Source organism: Grampus griseus, assembly GCF_964374135.1.
Source record: "Grampus griseus genome assembly, chromosome: 18".
NCBI lineage: Eukaryota > Metazoa > Chordata > Mammalia > Artiodactyla > Delphinidae > Grampus > Grampus griseus.
Genome location: NC_139012.1, coordinates 14176978 through 14197586, shown reverse-complemented (window position 1 = coordinate 14197586; position 20609 = coordinate 14176978). Strand labels below are relative to the sequence as shown.

Genomic DNA, 20609 nt, shown 5'->3' with positions numbered 1-20609 from the left:
TCTTCTTTTGATTTTTAAACGATTTTTAAATTTATTTTCTTTGTGGTTACTCCAGTAATTACAATATACATTGGAACTTACCACAATCTACTTCCTATTAATCCTAATTACAAAATATAGAATTTAAAATAGATCCATTTCATTCTACTTTGTACAATTATTGTCACATGTATTACCTCTAAGTAAGTTAGAATTTACGTTTCATTAAATCTTGTGTAATTTAAAGAGAAAAATATATTCATACAGCCTTCTGTATTTATCTATATATTTACATTTTATTTACAGTTGCCATTTCATTTCTTCCCGTAGATGTGAGTTACCATCTGGTGTCATTTCCTTTTAGTGTTTCTTTTTAGGTGGCCAGAAATTCTTTTTCTGTGAATATCATTATTTTACCTTTTTCCAAGGATCACAGTCCTTGTTGCTTCTTGTTGAACATCTGAAAACAGACTTATATCATGTATTTTGTTCAGTTTTATAAGTGCTTACTGTAGGATGGCTAATCTATTGTTTGTTACTCCATTGTGGCCAAAAGTTAAAGTCTTAAAGTGCTTTTACATTCTCTAACTGAATTCATCAAATATTCATTAAGTATGTAACGTATACTTTTGAATCTGAATGTTGTAAGGTAGGGAGAGAAAATTAAACTACTTGTATGTCTGTATAGTCACTATGCAGTAGAGCTGAGATACAAACTAAGATCATTTTACTACAAATAATGTACTTACTCTACCATAATTCTCCAATATATTTCAATAACTTTCATACACTGTTATTATGACTTTGGCCTTCTGTTATATTCTTCTTCTCTCCTGATACTGTATTTTCAAATTAATTTAAATATAATAATTTGCTCATTGAAAGTAACGAAACAGTATTAAAGAGAATTTATAATTCACGTATTTTACTAAAAGACAAGATTTTGCTCAAATTATTCTAAATTAGTGAAGCTAAGTGATCTAATGGACATAATACTCTCCCAACAGAATGTTAACTCAACAACGTTTTACCTTTCTGTGGGATATAAAAATTTGGTGGTCACAAGCACATACAGTTTGAAAAACTATGAACAATCTGACCCTTCAGACCCCAGTGGATTCTAACTGCTTTCTCTAAATATCTCTTCCTCACTGATTTTTCCTTCTTCTTCTTCGTTTAGCACAACTTATAGGCTATTGCACATATTCAATACCTACTTTTATGCTGCTTTGTACTGAATCATATGGTTTCGAGTGCAATTCAGTTTTCCAAGAGATTACAGTACTGTGCTGAACATCACAGTAGATAATTCAAAAGGTAAGGTACTGACAAATATGCCATCATGTGCAAATTAATGTCTACTACAAAATGCTCAAAGAAGAGAGATTAAGTAGAGATAATTAAGGTAATTTAGGTCTCAATTATAAATAATTAAGGTAAAGATAATTTTGGAAGGTCTTGAAGTTTCTTAGTGTTGAATATCATACTGATCCTTTCACAGTGAGGTAGGTGGACTTTAATAAAAGATTTAAGTCAATCTGACTGAATCCCTTATAAACTCTTACACCAATCAGTAAAACTAATAGACTGAGATATACTATTGACACTTATTCCATGGTACTATTTTACAGAATACAGTGTATCCCCAAGTCACTGAAGTGTAGGTAACTTCTATACCTCAGGACAATGACTCAGTGAAGTATTTAGTGGTTTTCGTGGGAGCTCCACAAACAGGGCAGGAAATTTACACTGCTTCGGTAATTTCATTTTCAGTTTGAAGAAGAACCATTCCCTGTTAGAATAATGGTTGACAAGCCAAAGAATAATAAATATAAAAATGAATAGTTGTTTAAAGCTATAACCTGACTTTCTTGATAACAACAGTATAGCTCTTTAATACATTTATAGTTCCATTATGAGCCATAAGAGAGTTTCAAACCCTCCATTATAAAATAATCTTCTTACCTCTTGTTTTTCCTAAATAAGGTTCTTACCAATTTCTGACATTTCTTGTAGTCTCTTTGTCAGACTCAGCATCAATCTTACCATTTTGACACCAATTTGCTGTTGTGAAGTTTTCTTCCTCCTTTGAAATTCTCTAGGAAGTCTCTATATACGTTGTCATTTAGAACATTTAAGTTTGAAATAATCTTTTCTATTCATGATTTTATTCCAAACCCAGCTCAAGAATTCTTCCCTTACTAATTATTTTCTATTAATATGCTTCCTCTAAATTTATATTCCTTTAAGTTCCTTTATTGGTTGGGTAAACCTAAATAAATCCATAGATTTGGGCAGAGCCTCATTTATAAAATGGGGACAATATTATGTACTTCAGTTGGGAGCTGCAAGAATCAAATTCATCATGTGTACTAATCCCCATGATAGTTTTTATAAACTTTGAAATGTTAAAATAATAAATAATAATAATTATAGTAATGCAAAAACCACTAACCATCCTAAAGAAATTATATGTAGTACATCAACTCACGTGTACTATGGAAATAAATGCTTGTGATACACCATGCTCTTCTGCAATATAGTTGAAAGCTCGCCAAAGAGCAACTCCAGCATCATTTTTTCCATCAACTTCATCATCTGTATTAACAATGAACACAAAACCAATTCTAGGAAAGAAGATGAATGAGAGATGTTACAACTACCTCTTGAACCACAATAAACCACGATTTTTAAATATTATTAGACTAGAACATCTAGATGGAGGGAATGTGTTAGTATCTGGGGTAAAGGGCAGTATTATTATTTGAAAAGCTTTGATTTGTAATGCCTTTTCACCAAAATCCTCATCTCTGTTGGATTCCTCCAAAATGTAAAACTCTCTCTGGTGGTGACATTATCAAATAGCTATTTTTTTCCAGAAAGAAAAAGTGGAGGGAAGTGTACTCCTAACACGACCACGGAAAATGGACCCATCCTTAAGTACCCAAGTGACAATCATTCTCTCAGGAAGGTAACAGGGTGAACAAGACTACCAAGCAGCTCTGATTAATGGAGTCGACCATAAAGGTGTATGATTTTTCACAGCACACAGCTATGTCGTGTCAGGCCCTAGAGATGACCATCACTTTGAATTCAACATTGACACTCCGTGTGACACAACATGAACATCACTGGATTTCCTTCAGTTGACAGTCTGTTATAAACTGATAATTACCTAAGAGGAATTTTATGATAAAAGAAAAGTTCAGCAAGTTTTATAAAGTCCACGGTATATTCTTGAGCCGGATCAATAAACAGAACCTAAAAAAAAGTAGTAGACTATAATCACCATTTTGTTTTAACACTTCATAATTTTCATGAAATTGAAACTTAATCTAATTTCTGTAGCTAAAAGCATGAAATTCAAGGTACAATTTTTTAAATTTTCTAGCAATTTTAAAGAATTTTGAGGAACGTACATAAGAAAGAGTTGCACAGTTTACAAATTTCTAAAAGCTACACACCAAAATATAATACACGAAACTTAATCAGGTTATTCATCCTCTTTTTGAAGCACAGCACTAAGTAAATATTTTTTAGAAGAAGTGAAATACCTTATTCTAAGTGTTCGTTGGATTTTCTGTGATGAGTTTTTTAAAAAAGGAAATAGAAATTGAATTTTGATCCAAAAAATAACAGCATTAACATCTGCTGTAGGAACTAAGATATTCAATTCCTATGTGAAAAAAATATAAAGCCCTAGGTGTTTTCTCCACATTACAAAGTTCTATAAGGTTATTTAACATTGTAATAATGAATATTTATATCACAGATGACATAGTAGTATTTATGTATTTTTCCCTGAAATGTACTTAAATTAGTTCTTTATAATAAAGAAGGAAGAAAAGTTTGATCATAAATTGCTTTTAGAAAATATAACAGTAAGCCATCAATTTAATGATGGTATTATAAAAGCACATGAGGGTTAAATAATAAAAGGCAGGTTATGTGACACTGCTAGCTTTTGATACCTAGTCAGCCATGCCACCTCAAGCTTGTTGCATCAGGCAAATACTCCTTTCCTTATTACTCACATGCCTACTTACCAAGAGCAGGGTAGTCCAAAAAGAATGGTGATATCTTTATAAAAGATGTATACAAAATTTCAAAGTATAAAACTTACCAAATTATGAAAATTACGCCTTATGAAAGGTATACTTCCAGGGGACACTGGCTTCAAGAGTTCCTGGCAACTTGAAGGCCACATAACATACAAATCATCAGTTTCTAAGTCATTAATCCACTAGAAAAGAATCCAGAAATCTGTGAAAGCTATATTAATACTTAGATCATTTTCAAAGCCGGATTTCACTTTGTCAAACAGCAAGTGAAATATACACAAGATTTTCTACATTTCTGATTAAGTATAAGAAGCTAGTTGAACATTCTTTAAGGAACATATATGTGCAAAAATTTTATATTCCCATAGCCTTCTACATTAAGCCTTCCCCTTCCGAAACAATTGACTCCATTTACTCATATGTTTGTTTTTCATACTAAAAAATAAAATTGTATAAAAATTACTCCGATAAACCATTTAAGGTACAGGAGGCAATGAGGTCATTTACCTTTCCTCTAAAATTTAAAAGCTTGGACATAAGGAAAATAAAACGACTTAACAAAAGTTAAATGTTTAAAACTGACATTTTGGACGTCCAGTTCTAATAAAGATGGAACAGCTTATATTAGACTAGCCTTTCCCCCCCCACCCCGAAACAATGACAAAAGGTAGAGAAAAGCACTGTCTAGAGTCATGGAGGTAGGGGTCAACCAACAATTAACAACTGAGGAGTTACAATCCTTGAAAGCAGGAGGCAGAGGAGGAAAGCTCCTCAACTTTGTTGCTGGGGGCATTTTCCAAATTGCAGCCTGGAGGAAGAGAATTCCAACAGAGAGTGACAGTCATATTGCGCAGTCCCAGTGTGGGGAAGATATATTTCCTACATATCGGGAAAGACAGAAGAGAAAGTTAGGGCTGCCAAACTGATGAGATGTGAGATGGGGGCAAGTCCAGGAGGAGGAAGCCGCAGAGAAGAAACCAAAGAAATCTCTGCAGAAACTCCTCTCATTTGCTGACTACTCATCTACACATACACATGGCAACACGCCTCCCCCCGCAAAAAGGCCAGGAGAAAACAGAAACGCGGAGGTTGAAGCTGCAGGCATAACACGTTACTGAAGAGACAGAGGTTGGAGTTCAAGGTGGAAGGACTTTGCTAAACACTGCACTTTCATTAGAGACCCAGTAGGGCCAGACGCTAGGAGTAAGACACAAAAGAGAAGAACTCTCACACAGCCTAAAATCAAGCCTCAACAGAATGAAGTAAGCGTCTGGTACCTAGACTGCCAGAACAGACCTTACAGTTCTTTGCTTCTATAACTTTTCATCAGCAACTTCTGGTTCTTACCAAAAACCGTCATACAAAAAGAAAAGGACCAAATATCAAAATGCAGGAGAAAAAAAACAGACAATAGAAAGGGATTTAGGCAAGGACTTTAAAATAACAATTCATATACATTTTAAAAAGAACAAAAATAGGTGGAAAGACAGAAACTTTTAACAGAGAACTAAAACCTATTAAAAAAAAAGAACCAAAGGGATATTGCAGAATTTAAAACAGTGTCCGTAATTAAGAAATGGATGAACTTATCAGGTGGTTTTAATTGCAGACCGGACACAAAAGAAGAGACAGGGATTAGGAAACAGGATGACAGATCAACAGAATGTATTTTAACTAAAGCAAACAAAAATAATGCAAAATCAAAACAAAGTGTAAGAGAGATGAGTGACACGGGCAAAAGGTCTAACGTACCTGTAGCTCAAAGTCAGAGAGGAGAGGACAAATGGGACAACGCAGTACCTGAAGAAACGAGGAGGCTTTTGCACTAATCTAGACATGAATTTCTGGAGGGCTTACCTAAGCCAGAGGCAGTGGTTTTAGAGAGAAGGCAGAATTAAGAGACACACACAAAGAGGGATGAAGAGGAGGGAGAAATCTAGGGTAATTCATGGCTTTCAGAGAGGAACACTGTATCAGCAGAGAGACATTAAGCTCTAAGAAGCAGGTTTTTCCAGGGGAGAGGACAGGAAAGCAGAGAAGGAATTAACTCGGTTTCAGACATCCTCGTCTATAAATGACAGTTGACAGTTGTAACAATTTCTATTTTAGTGGCTAACAAGTATGATGGGTTCTGGGATTAGCTTTTTTCCACTAAAATTTGTCTTGGTGGTACTGAGATAGAGGGGAGAACTTTAGTCTCCCTGGAAAAATCAGTAGTACTGTCTCTTATTTATGTTTCTGAGGTAATGCTTGCCAAGATGTGAAGGTAATGGGAACGGTTCCAAAGAGCCTCACAATAGGCCAGGGATCCTGTGAGAACTGGAACTTGCAGTAGACTCAGTCAGCAATGTCTAGGTTAGTTAACTGTTCTCCTGCGGGAATCCTGGGTCAGAGGAGAAGGTGGCACCATGTAGAGGATGTGAATATCCGATCCCCTTGGTGGTGAGTTGTATTTTTTACTTCAGGTGATAACCTGGCATTATGCTCTGTGTATCAGTCCCACTGAACTTGAATTAATGACTGGAGACAGAGTCATTTCTAATGTGGATCAAAACAGCTGCACGTGTTTATTTAATATAAAGACTCCTTGGTGCCACTTCAGGTCTGCTAAATCATCCCCATTTAAAACAAGGGCCCTACGTGATTCTTATCACAAATACTAAAGTTAGAAAGCTAGAGAAATGGCCTAATTTACAGCCATGGGTTTTGGGGGAAGTAATTGAGGTAATAACGTGGGTCCATTTTGGAGAACTACTGAGACAACACTGGAAATCACACTGACTAGGCCCACAGACACTGAACTGCCCCTTTCCCCAGTCTCAGGTGAATACACAAAAGCAGCAACAGTAACTGGAAGAGCGCCTCACAAATTCGCATGCAGAACTGGCACTGACACTCCAGTGATCTACCTCCATCCATTCTGTTGGTCATAACTCGGGCCTTTCTATCTACTAGGCTTCCAAGATACTGAAAAAAAGATACTGTCATTTATAGATTAGAACCTGGAAGACAATTTCCTGAACATCCAAGGAGCTATACAGGTCAACAAATAATCACATAATGGGTCATGCTGTTAGAGGCTGACTCTCTCTCTGAGAGAAGCAAAGAACTTAAAAGACTTACAGTTCACATCTTCTGGGCTCTCTTTGGGGAGTGACATTAGCTAAAATGGCTGAGTAAGGAGCTCCAAAACTCCGTCCTTATACAGAAAATGGAAAAACTAGAAAATCTGTGGGAATGAATATTTTCAGAACCATGAAAACTAACCAAAAGCTTGCAGCAACCCTGAGAGTGTTTATTCAAGAAAAATGGCTGCATCTCAGTAAGAACACTGAGATGTGTGGCATTATAACTTACCTAAGTCCCATCTCCTGCTCCCAAGCTAATCAGTAGCCTTGAAAATGACAGCTCACATTCCAGTACCAATATTACCAGAAGCAGTAGAATGGACTTTATTCTGAATGAATTGTAACTTTTTGTTTGAACTGTCTGGTGACTCCCTAGAAAACCTTCTGAAAAGTCTTGCCTTTATCCTGCCTAACTTGTGATTCGCCTAGTGTTAAAGCTGCTACTCTGATTTATGGAAAACATTTACAGGCAAATGTTTTAGTCACTCCTGAGACAACGGAAAATAGCTGGGACGCACAATAGAGTAACCACAAACTTAGTGAGGAAAGGCTGGGGAATGAGATGTTTTGGGAAACAGGGCTTTGAGAAGTTCTGACGTATTCCTGGAAATGTACAAGGCCACGTGCATGCCCAGGAACACGTGCATGCTCAGGAAAGACCTGAGAAGGCCCTACGTTCTTCTCACCCCTGGCTGACTTCCAAGCTCTATGCAAACAAGAACTGAAGGCTAATGCAGAGATGCAGACCACCTGATTGAATGTTTAGCATGTGCTGCTCCCCCTCCCTCCATGTGCCACACACACAGAGCCCCCGTGCAAAGACTGGGAGATTTTCTGGTTCGAGGCGTGTAAGTAAATCTCTGTCCAATACTTAGCAGATGACTAGGCTAACATAACAGACACTTCTGTGGCCACACATGAAAAAGAATACAGACTTTATAAAATTAGTCACTAAACAAATAACAAAAACAACAGCAAACAGCAATAACAAACCCTGGGGAGGGGTGAGAATCTGACTTCCAGAAGTGCCACAATACAATATTCAAGATGTCCAGTTTTCAACAACAACAAAAAAGGCAATGAAAAATCCTAAATTAAACATAAGAAAACAATTCCATTTATAGGGACATAAAGAAGGGTAAAATACTTAGAAATAATTTAACAAGTCTGAGACTTACACTGAAAGCTACAAAACATTGTTGCAAGAAATTAAAGAAAACCTAAATAAATGGAAAGGCATCCCATGTTCATGGATTGGAAGATGTAATATATTTCAATAGCAATATTCCTTAAATTGATCTATAGATTCAGCAAAATCTCAATAAAAATTCCAGCTGTCTTTTTTTTCTTTTTAACAGAAATGGACAAGCTGATTCCATAATTCATAATGAAAGGGAAAGGTGCAAGGATGCCAAGACAATCTTAAAAAAGAAGAATAAAGTTGGAGGACTCAAAATTCCCGATATTTAAAGTTACTACAAAGCTACAGTAAAAAAAAAAACAGTGTGGTGCTGGCATAAGGATAAGATACAGATCAACAGAATTGAACTGAAAGTCCAGAAATAAACCCACATGTCTATAGTCAACTGATTTACAACATCATGACTGGACGTGAACAGGGGAACTTGCCTTTATGACTGTGGGATCCACTGTGGTTGGCAAGTTACACTCTTAGCTAAAGAACTTATAAGCTCTGCCTGTGCCTACTGGTGCCTTTTTAAAAAAAATCATATCACTATCATCTTGGTGACAATAACAAAAAAGTAGAATTGTTTTTATATAATGACAAGTGGCTAGAGTGACTTGGGAACATTAAAGAAAATTAAAGAAAGTTATAATAAACGCCCCAGGAATACAGCTACATCATCAACATCACAGTACAGAAAATAGTTGCAGGGGTAGTTTTGCTAGAATATGACCAAAGCCTCTGTCACTGTTCGTGGTCTGGCACAGTGAACTGAAAAGAAATTACAATCCAAAGGAGCCAAACATATAATCCTATAATTGTTTTTACTGACTCTTAACAAAATTCCAGTGACACCTGAGGTGATTCCTGATGTCTGAGACAGAGAAAGCTGGAATGGTAAATCAGGGATGGAAGAATACCAATGAACCTCAGATTCTTACTTAACTGTCAGTTAGACTTTTAAGAAATAAACCACCAAGATTTTTTGAGGGGAAGGGTATAAACACAGAGGTCAGAAGTGATTTAACTCAGGGCCTCAGCTTTCTCTGTAAAGATAAAAAGTAAGTGGGGAGACAGATCCAGGGGAAAAAGAATTAAAAGCAAAGTATTGCTTTCATTCATGAATAACTCTGTTTTGACATTAAGATAGTCAATGATTTTTTTTGGAGTGCTTCCTATTCAATAGGACGTGATGTATGTTGAAGATATTTAACAAAGTCCTGGTTTTTGTGGCACTTAAATTCCACTGGAAGATTATTATAAACAAATACATATCATACTGGGTGGTAGCAAGTGCTATGAAACAAAAATAAAGCTAATGTGTGAGCTAATTTTGCCGCTCTAACAGACCAAGCTGAAGAGTACTGAGACCTCAGAGCTCTGCATTTGTGCCAGTTGATTTTTTTAAGGTATCTAGAGAATAAAGCCTCAGAAACAATTTTCTACTCAGGCAGGCACTTTCCAAGTGGAAAAACAGAAGCATTTAATTGAGACACGAAGCTTCCCTTAATAGTATGTAAAAAAGATACTTTAAAAATTATTAGTTTTAAAAAGGAATGAAATTCTGATACATGCTACAATACGGATGAACACTGAAAACATTATGCCTAGTGAAATAAGCCAGGCATAAATGGACAAATACTGTATGATTAACCTTACATGAAGTACTTAGAATAGGAAATTCATAGAGACAAAAAGTAGAACAGAGGTTACCGGGGACTTAGAGGAGAAGGGAATGGGTTTCTATTTGAAATAATGAAAAAGTTCTGGAAATGGATAATGGTGATGGTTGGACAAGACTGTGAATCTACTTAATGCCAATGGATTACACACTTACAATGGTTAAAAAAGCATTATCTTATTTATATTTTATCTCAATAAAAATTAGTTCATGACACTCTCAGATAGAAGTTCCTTGTAAAAGAAAGCCGCCCGAAGGTGTCGAAGAGTTGGGCAAGAAAGGAGACTTTACAGCAGTATAGGAGGAGACTTTGCGACTCTGTGGGCGGTGGAGGCAATGGGAACAGCATCAGGGCTGCTCCCCCCATGTGAGTGACTGTCTTCCACGGCCAACCTTAGAGGATCAGGATGTTACTTTATAAATGCAGCTGGACAGTTTCTTTACAGGTCTATTTCTTATGTCCAGAATAGCCTTGAAAATTACTTCCCTCATTTTAACAGTGTGACTTACTCTCAGCATTCTTCTAGAAATGATCAAAAGCATAAATGCTTAAAATAAAAGGCACAAAGTATTAAGATTACTAACATGGTCATTCCTTTTCCTGATAAAACATTATTAGAAAAGATATCTGCTATAGAGTTTAAATATATCCAAGAAAGAGTAAAATCTAGCTAATGAGAGAATATGGTCTAAAGAGTAGTAAAAAAAAACAGTATCAACAAACAAATCATTTAGAAAATTGTTCTGGAAAATACGATGGTAACTAATTAATAACATATGTGGTCTGTCCTCAGTCTGAGGTCTCTGATGTTCAGGGAATATGGTAGTTCTTTGGTGCTGTTATTGTTCCATGATTCTTGGATGGTGGACTAGGTCTATAAGTGGGACGGCTGTTCCCACAGGACAAAATAACTGTAACAACTGCAACACTTCAGAGCGAATCCCTTAAATTTCTACAGGAAAACAAACAGTATGACATCCAGTGAAGTTATGTTTTTTTCCCTTAAAACCTTTTTTTTCCTGATCATATAATAATGCCCATTGTTAAAATCTGAAATTTACAGAAAAGCATGAAAAAAAATATCGACCAAACCACATCACCCATTAGTAACTTAATATTTTGATAGATTTCCTTCTGATCCTCTATCTTTTCACATGATGATATCATATAAATCTATATTTTTTATTTACATGAGGACATAGTCATTATCCCTGGTTATTAAAACATATCTATAAACATAATTTTGATCTCTGAATAATAATTGTGTGGTTATACAACTTACAACATTTCTGTTTATAGCTAACTCATTTCTAGTTGTTTCAAAAATATGCAGTAATGATATCTTTGGATATAATGATTTTTCTCCATTTCCTACTTCTTTATGGAAGTTTCCAGTGAAATTACTAGCTCAAGTATATATGAACAGTTTAACAGCACCGCAGCCATAATTTTTTAAAAGGCTATGCCAATTAACACTCTCCATGTGTCCTTTTACCCTTCTTTTCTAACTCATCAGTTAAGTTGTAGTTTTTATTATTAGTTATTAAGACTATTTTATCACATAGTAGTTATTAAGATATTATCAGGGTATTTCAATTTTTATGTTATTATGAATAAATCATTATGTCTTCCAAGTGGTTTTTGGAAAAAAAGCTTTTGATCTGTTTACAGTTACTTCAAACCCATATTACTAAAATCTCTTATTAATTATAAATGCTTCCCTTAAGGAGTTTTAGTTACATAATCTTATGCAACATTTTTATTTTCTCATTTCTAATAGTTAATACTTTTTATAATAATGTTAAATCATATCAGTGAATGAACATACTTATATTATGTTCTGACTGGAATGCTTCCGGAGTTTCACTGTTAAAATTATGCTTTATGTTGGTTTGAGATAAGTATTTACTTATTCATTCAAGGAATATTTATATTTATTGAGTACCTACTACAGCCAGGGATATAATGGTGAGAGAAAAAATGAAAAAATTCCTACCTTCATGAAGTTTATATAGTCAAGTAAGAAACAAAGACATCACAAAGAACCACAGGATAAATGTAAAATTATAACTGTGCTAAGTACACAGAGTGATTGGTAGTTCTATAACATAATAAATATAGATACATACATACACACACGTGTGTGTGTGTGTGTGGGTGAGTGAGTGAGTGAGTGAGTGAGAGAGAGAGAGAGAGAGGGAGAGAGAGGGAGTGAGAGAGAGAGAGAGAGAGAGAGAGAGAGAGAGAGAGAGAGAGAGGATTAAGTCAGCAAGCCTGGGCTGCCCACACCTTGCACATTCCCAAGAAGGGCCTGTGTTCCTGATAAAGGGTCTCTAGGTTGGCTCCTGGGAATTGAGCTCTCGGAATGTTCTGACTGATAAAGAGTGTTTTGCACGCTGGGGGCCTGCTGCGTGCTCTAGCAGTTTGTACAGAGTTTTTACAAACGATATGATTTATGATGAATACCTGCTTTTTCTCTCAGGGTCTGGCGTTTCAGTGACTAACATCAGCCACATGGCCACTATATGCTCAAGTGCCAGACCCCTCTTAAACCCCTCTTAAACCCCTGAACCCTCAGGCTCAAGTCAGCTCCCCTAGTAGGCAGCACTTTGCGCGGACTGTCACACATCCAATTCAGCATGTCCTGCACAGCTCCACTAGGAGGAACTCCTGGAAGCTTGTACTTGGTTTCCTCTGGACTTCACCCCATGCCCTTTCTGCTTCTGATACTGCTTGGTATTCTTTTGCTCTAATAAATCGTAACCATGAGTATAACAACTTCCAGGCCTTGTCACTCCTTTTAGCAAACCCACTGAACCTAAGGGTGAACTTGAGGATTCCTTGACACAATGCGTATATGAAATAATCGTCTACTTTGGATAGTTAAGGAAAGCTTCTCTCAGGAAGTATTTTTTGGAGCTGAAGTCTGAAAAGAGAGTAGGGGTCAACTGGATAAAGAGAGGAAGAACTGCTTTCCAAGCACGGGATAAGGGAGAGTGGTAAAAAAGAATATATCATAGTTTAAGATATGAGAGGAGGAAGTAGGCCATTTACACCTATTAGGCCATATGATGGACTTTTTTTGTGCTTTAAGCAAGGGAAAGTGATGTGATCAGATTTCCAAAAAAATTCACTTAGGCTATAATACATGGACCGAACGTTAGGAGGCCACTGCAAATGGTTAGGCAAGATTTCCATTATATTAAGGTGGTATTCGTATATTCCTCAGATTTTAACCATTTGGTATTTTGTTGTTGCTCATGTGGTTATTCTGTTGTTCTCACTTGTTTTTATCTTTAAAGCTGGAAAGGATAGTGAAGGAGCTGAGTAGATATTCTCGTGAGGAAGTACAGAGAATACCAGGAAGGGGAAAGAAGATGTGAGGGTGAGAGGGGATGAGTCTGTAGTTTTAACTTTTTCTTCTCACTGAGTTCTCCTACAACATCTTTCAAAATGCTTACATTTACTCTAAAGTCTGCCAATATTTGCTATTATGTTAACTCTGAAGTCTACTAAAGGTTTAAAAGCGAGGAATTACATGCATACTTACCATTATGGAAGGATGTCTAATATCTAATGCATAGGTATCGTCCCAATCAGGCGAGCTTAACTTTAAAAATTTGCTCATATGTTCTTCTTTGATCCCAAGATTGCGAAGGCCATTCATCACTTTTCCTTCTAGTTTCAGCATATCCAAAAGACTTCATGTTTAAAGAAAAGAAATGTTTTGTTTTGCCAAAATTTTTTATTAAATCCTGTAAAGTTTATAGATTTCTCAAAGCATTAGCAACAAGTTTCACTGGTATTTTTATTAATAGCAGGAAAATACACTATTAAACTCATTAACAAATAAGACAAGGAGTCTAGTTATCCAGGGTAAACTTATGCTGAGGTTTTTTTTTAAAGTGGTAACAAAATCTTCTTATTTAAAGGATAGGACAACAAGGTATATTTATTATACTCTTCACTAAAGAAGTGAGGATATACTCACCACTGAGCAGGTCAAAAATGAAAGGAAAAAATACAGTAGGTCGCTCTTTTGATAAAGCTACTACAAAAACAAGGTAAAATCAAACATGACCTACAATATAAAATTTTAATGCAGGGGAAACCCCATTAAAGTATGAAAGTTCACATCTGTTGAGAATACATACTAAAATTTCTACTTACATATATAATAATAATTTGATAGCTCTTAAACATGTTTGAAAGTATTACTGCTAAAAGTAACAACACCAATAAATAACCCTACTGACAAAAAGTTAGGGCAGTTTGATTCTTTAAACTACTGTTTATCAAGTTCATTCTGTGTCTCAAAACAACCTCAGGAAGTCTCAAGCGACACCAATGAGGCTCAGAGAGGTGAAGCCTCCTGCCCAGTCACTCAGCCAGTAGAGTGGAAGAGCCGGGACGTGACGGCTATAGGCACGCAGTGCTTCCCTGTATCTGCAAAGATGGATAAGGCTGTACAGAGTATGGTAAAGTATGTTCATGTTCATGTTTGAGAAGGTAAAAATCTACTAGGCAAGGAGGAATTTTGATTATTACTTTTTGAAACCAAGTGTTAAAATTTGTATTTATTTTATTTAACCTAAGTGCTTCATTCAAAAATCCATTCATGGAAATCACTTCACCTTTCAGAAATGAAAAGAATTAGAATAAAGCAATATATGGACTTTAGAGTACAGTTCTCGGGGAGGACAACAGAGATCTACATTTAAAAAGCAGAGATCTAATAGCTAAACTCTTAAGAAGGCTGTTTTAGAAGTATTTCAAGCTGCTCTGTATGACATCAGCTCAGCATGTCTGTATCCCAGACAGCTCTGACCACTGCTTTACAAAGGAGAGTTTCTACCCCCTCCCCCCAAATCTATTAGAAGGTGAGCGTGATAAAAAGAGTACTAGGTTGAATATCATAAATTACCAATAGTAAGATTTAGTCGGAGCTATAACACTACTTCTTCATGTGGGGCTTCTTGAAGTTCTTAATTCCTTGAGTCTAAATTTTCTCATTTGTATAATAAGAATTTTGGATGGTATTGCCAATGTTCTCTCCATTTAAAAAATTTTATGATGCTTATTGATCTTATTGACTTTTGTGTGACAGAATTATAATATTCCTCATAGCTTCTGTAACGATCATCTTTGTTATCACAACCTAGTTTCCAAGGAAAACCACCAATAGAAAAACTAGATGGAGTTACATACTGTGGTACGTTGAAAAGGGCATGAAATTTCAAATCCTGCAACTACTTGCTAGCTATGTCCCTATCTTTATGTGAGATCTGAGTCTTTGTTTCCCCATCAATAAAAAAGAGAACAGTAATAGTCACTTGATAGGGTATTACGATGAAATGAATTTACTGCTGAGCACACAGTTGCCCTCAACAAGCATTAGTTTCCTCCTTGCTCTTCTCAAATCTTGAATTTTGGATACCAATAGAAAATATCTGGTTCTTGAAATATGCTAGGTTTATTTATCAGGAAAACTTATATCTCTGGATTGTTAAATAACCTCTCATGCTTTCTCCTTTTAAATAGTCACTATCTTTAAATTTGCTTAGAAGCCTTCACTGGCTTCTCCTGCCCTTGAGACAAAAGGCCAAAACCCAGAACCTGGTTTCACAATCTGATCTTTGCCCACCTGTGCGACCTAAGCTTCTTCTAATTCTTCCTCACTGCAGAGTCTGGCCATACTAGACAATGCATTTTTCTCAAATATGTCATGCTTGCAGAACCTCAACTCCCACTTTGCCTGATTCATCCTTAAATATCACTTCCTTGAAGAAATCTGATATGCACTGTCCCCATGTTCCATCAAGAACAAGTTTAAATCCCTGGAGTTAAAAGCTCTCAAAGCACTGCACTTCATCTTTTACAAACCTTATCATAATACAATTACTTAATATCAGTTACCCTCCTAGACTGTAAATTTTGCTTAAGCAAGATGTTTCTGTCTTGTTCACCACGACGCCCCTGATATCTAGCAGTCTCTACAGCATAGTAGGCGTTCAGATATTAACCAAATCGAATTTTAGTATTGAATTGATTTTATAATATTGAATTTTAATGTTGCTTGCATTACAAATACATATTTAATCCAGAGCGCAAAAGAACTGTGAGCCAGACAACTTTATTAAGATATAGAAAAACTCCACAAGTGCAAATATCAAGACACCTTTGTTACCTCTATCCTTCTGGTAGTTATACTGTAGTGATATTACTCAAGCAGGGACAGGCTGGCTGTCAAAATGAGTAACATCCAGTATGTACCAGAGTCAGTTTCTTGAGCACTTGGACCTGACCAGAGTCTGGCCCATCCTGTGGCTGGGGTGGCTATTAAGTAGCTCTCAGGCAAATGCATCTAAGATAGATCTATAAAACACATTTATGGAACTCTTCAAATTTCCTCAGTCCTACCTGCCTTTTTCCCTGGTCATTGCCACTCCCTCCTACTGTCCTAGTCTCCCTGGGGGTGAGAGCTGGGCTTGGACACAGCCTGTGTGAACCTGGGCTGACCTGACACTGAGGCATGGAGGCTCTGGCTCCTCCGGGATCAGAGGAAGAAGGGTTATGGTGTGGGCGTGGTACCAGCTCTACAACCCAAAACGCGACAAGGGTAGGAGACAGGAAGAAAGAGAAAAATAATTCCCCCTTCACTTTCTCTCCCCAAATCGACAATGTTAAAGTACTGGTTGCAAAGCACCTCTCTCCAGATCCAGGATATAACTTAATAGGACATTTCCTTCCTCTCCTCTTTCCTGAATCATTTTCTTTCATTCATCAACCTTTTCACACTTTTGATTCTACATGCTCTGATCCTTCCTGAGAACTTCTTTCTTTGATTTTTTATTTTGTGCTAAAAATGTCAGAAGATATAAATATCCTCACATATTTTCTTTTTTCTCTTTTAAGGGAATTATAGTAGTTTTAACTAGTGATCCGATCAACGAGGAACAAAAATGTATCACACGCCCTGCAGATCACTGATTACCAGGTGGAGAAGCCCAGGGGGCTCTATCTCTTGAATAACCTGTAGCCTTTCCAAGTTACACGTCACAATGTTCCTGTTATGAAAATTTCCCCATACACTGCCACAGAGAACTTTCCAAAATCTACCTACCATTTCTGCCCTCTTTTAAATCTATTTTCACTGTTCTTGAGCACAAATGTAATTTCTGTCCTCTAAAGTTTACTGCCAGGAGCTGACAACTGCTCTTCTCTATTTGTAGTATTTGGCCTTTATATCTCAGATTAGTATTTTCCCAAGATTAGGTCCAAAAATTCAACTAAATAAAGATAAAAGCCCCACTTGAACCCTACTTCTCAATCTTCCCTGTGTTTTCAAATATATTTCCAAGGTGCTAAGAAAATGAAACAAATGAACGATTAATTTAAGTTCAATAAAAGCAAACTGAATTCAATTAAAACTGAATATCTGAACTAAAGTATTGTGTTTACTAAATTCATTTTATATTCTAAATATGAATTTTAAAGTAGTTTTATGACTCTCTTTAAAAGTAAAATAGGGCTTCCCTGCTGGCGCCGTGGTTGGGAGTCCGCCTGCCGATGCAGGGGACACGGGTTTGTGCCCCGCTCCGGGAGGATCCCATGTGCCGCGGAGCGGCTGGGCCCGTGAGCCATGGCCGCTGAGCCTGCGCATCCGGAGCCTGTGCTCCGCAACGGGAGAGGCCACAACAGTGAGAGGCCCGCGTATCGCAAAAAAAAAAAAAAAAATATATATATATATATATATATATATATATATATATTTGCTTTACCTTTAAAGTGATTATTTGCATTTTAACAAATACTAAATTCAGGACAAAAGTGTACCTTCATATATAAACCACAGTTTGTATCAATAATTCAATACTTACTTAAAAGGGTCATAAGAATCCATATCAACATGAAGTCCATTTATATAGAGACCAGCATCGCCTGGCTGAATTTCAAATCTATCTTGAAGATGCTGGAAATACAGAAAAGAGTTAACCGAGTGATAGAACAATAGCTGATCTATGTCAGGAGTTGGCCAACTATTTCTATTGAGTCAGACAGTAAATATTTTAGGCTTTGCCAGCTATATCATCTCTGTTGAACCACTCAACTCTGCCCTTGTAGCACAAAAGCAGTCACAGATAATTAACAAATGAGCATGATTATGTTCCAATAAAACTTTTATATGTATAAAGACAGGCAGCAGGCCACATTTGGCCTATATGTGGGTAGTACTGCCCACATCTGATCTAAGTGATGGGAATCTTAAAACAGATTAAAGACACGATACCTGAGGATTTTGATTTTGCAGTATGTGATATTAAATTTCTAATGCTACAACAATTACTTGCCTATTACATTTTATACTGTGTGTGTGTGTGTGTGTGTGTGTGTGTGTGTGTGTGTGTGTACACTTAGAATTTGATAGCTGGCACAATCCTATTGTTTGACATCCCAGAACTCAAAACCTTGGTGTATGTGTAAATATTTAGCAATCATTTATGAATTCATAAGTTTTCATTAAAGCAGTGTTTCAATGTTCACTAACTTTTTATTAAGTAAATATTTCCCAAGTGCCTACTCAGTGCTAGAAACAACTCCAGGCACTAGAAAAAAAGGGAATGTCCTAGCCATACAGCATAGTTAGCAAGATCACGGTGAGGGAGTCAGATCTGGTTTAAACCCTAGTCTTGCTACTTACTCGTGGTAAGATTTAGGCAAATTTACTTAGTGTCTTCCATAAGTCTCAGTTTCCTCATCTGTAAATTAGAATACTCACAAGTCTGTTATAAAGGTTTAATGTAATATATATCTGTGTCTAGTCACATATAAAGTACTCACAAATGAAGCTTTCATTATGACTATTACCAGAGTAGGCAAATTGATTTAGGAAGAAAAACAATTTTAAAACAGTGCATTTCAATGACATCACACAATAAATGACCTAAGAGAGATTTGTATAAATTATTCTGGAAAGACAAATGAAGCAACTAACTTGAAGAAGTTCAGAGGAGGCTTTACAGAGGTGAATTTTTCTGTATGGTTATCACTCACCATGACAGGTGAGCTACATATAGAGAGGGGAGAGGAGGAACTAAATTTGTAACAGTACAGAAAATATCTCCATTTGCTTTATGCAGAATACTGGCAAGAGATTAACATGAGAGATTCAAAGGTGAAATTCTGATTTGTCTTTAGCTACTTCTGTGCCTTTCTATCAAATAGTTACTTTTTGCTAGGAAACTTGCATTCAAACTTCAAAGTCTATAGAGGTCTAGTGAATCCACTGCCTGTTTTCCCAAAATTTGCATTGAACCATCATACACATTGTCTCAAGCTCTCTCCAGCACCTCCTTTGTTTTAGGCATCACAACTGAAAGTAGAAAGCATGTCAAACACTGATCTATACTAAACTAATTCCCTCTCTGCTAATTCCCTCAAGAATTTTTAGGCCAAGCACAGTCTTGAACAAAAAAGATGCTCAAAACAAGGGTAATAAGTTAAACTCAGTAAACTTGATGCTGAAACAATGTCAAAGAGAGGTATGTGTATTGGAACTGGTGGTGACAAATTCTTTCTTTTCCCCTCAAAGGGGGTAGCCTTCAATCCTGGCAAACTATCCCAAGTGCATGATTAAAGGCAGCCGTTCTCAAATCAAGGAGTAAGAATTTAGTTTCTAGCAATATGATGAACCAGAGATCCTGAAATCCTTCTACTAAAAGAAAATATCAGAAATGCTAGATTAAAATATTAATATTGCCCTCTAAAAGAATGGTTTAACTTTTTAAATTAAAGATTTCACTTAAGAGTAGAGAAGAAGTGTGAATAAGAGTCCAAGGACATAACAAACACTGAAGGCCCTGCCCTGAGGAAATCTCAAGCGTCCTCATCCTAGGTGGCCTGAAGGGGGGGGTTTAAAGGTCAGTCTCAGAAGGACAGGAGGCAGCGCCTGGGGCCCACCAAGGGCAGGCAGCAGGGTCAGAGATATCCTTGGGCACATAAGGAAGTGCTACACTCACAGTGAAGTGAAAAGTTGACCTAGAAAACAAAATGTCCTGCAGAAACAGCGTAGAAACTTGCTGAGTTCACCACGGTTCTTAATGGAGGAAGAACAGTCTTCCATAAGAATTCACGGCTTCTGGCTTATCTTCACACGAGTTTGAGGCCCAATTTCACACTATTTTGAAGGTCCAAAAAATATAAACAGACTTTTAATTTAAAGTGGAATTAGGGGAATTCCCTGGTGGTCCAGTGGTTAGGACTCCGTGCTTCCACTGCAGGGGGCATATGTTCAATCCACGGTCAGGGAACGAAGATCCCGCATGCCCTGCGGCGCAGCAAAAAAAATAAAAAATTTAAAAAAAAAAAGTGGAATTGAGTTGGGAGTGCTCATAAGCTTTGAGCAGAAACAAATTCAAATCTCCATGGACAAATATGACCTCATTAAAGAAAAGAGGGAACAATGTACAGAAATGTATCCCTTTAACAACCAATGGAGCTGCGCCATTAGTTGAAACTAAAAAAATTCCAATTGATTGGATTTCAGGAGACTGGTTGAGCATTATAACAGTAA

The 20609-nt window shown here is 36.6% G+C and overlaps 1 protein-coding gene across 1 annotated transcript in view; it reads right to left on the bottom strand.

The window, feature by feature from the left end:
- The window catches only part of UGGT2 (UDP-glucose glycoprotein glucosyltransferase 2), a gene marked incomplete at its 5' end in the record, with an annotated part of 164055 nt that overhangs the window by 91139 nt on the left and 52307 nt on the right, over positions 1–20609 (bottom strand). The window contains 5 exons of the mRNA XM_082675541.1: positions 2471–2606; positions 3155–3240; positions 4103–4222; positions 13587–13737; positions 17917–18008. Of these exons, the coding sequence (XP_082531667.1) occupies positions 2471–2606; positions 3155–3240; positions 4103–4222; positions 13587–13737; positions 17917–18008 (585 nt within the window). The remainder of the gene's footprint in view (positions 1–2470; positions 2607–3154; positions 3241–4102; positions 4223–13586; positions 13738–17916; positions 18009–20609) is intronic.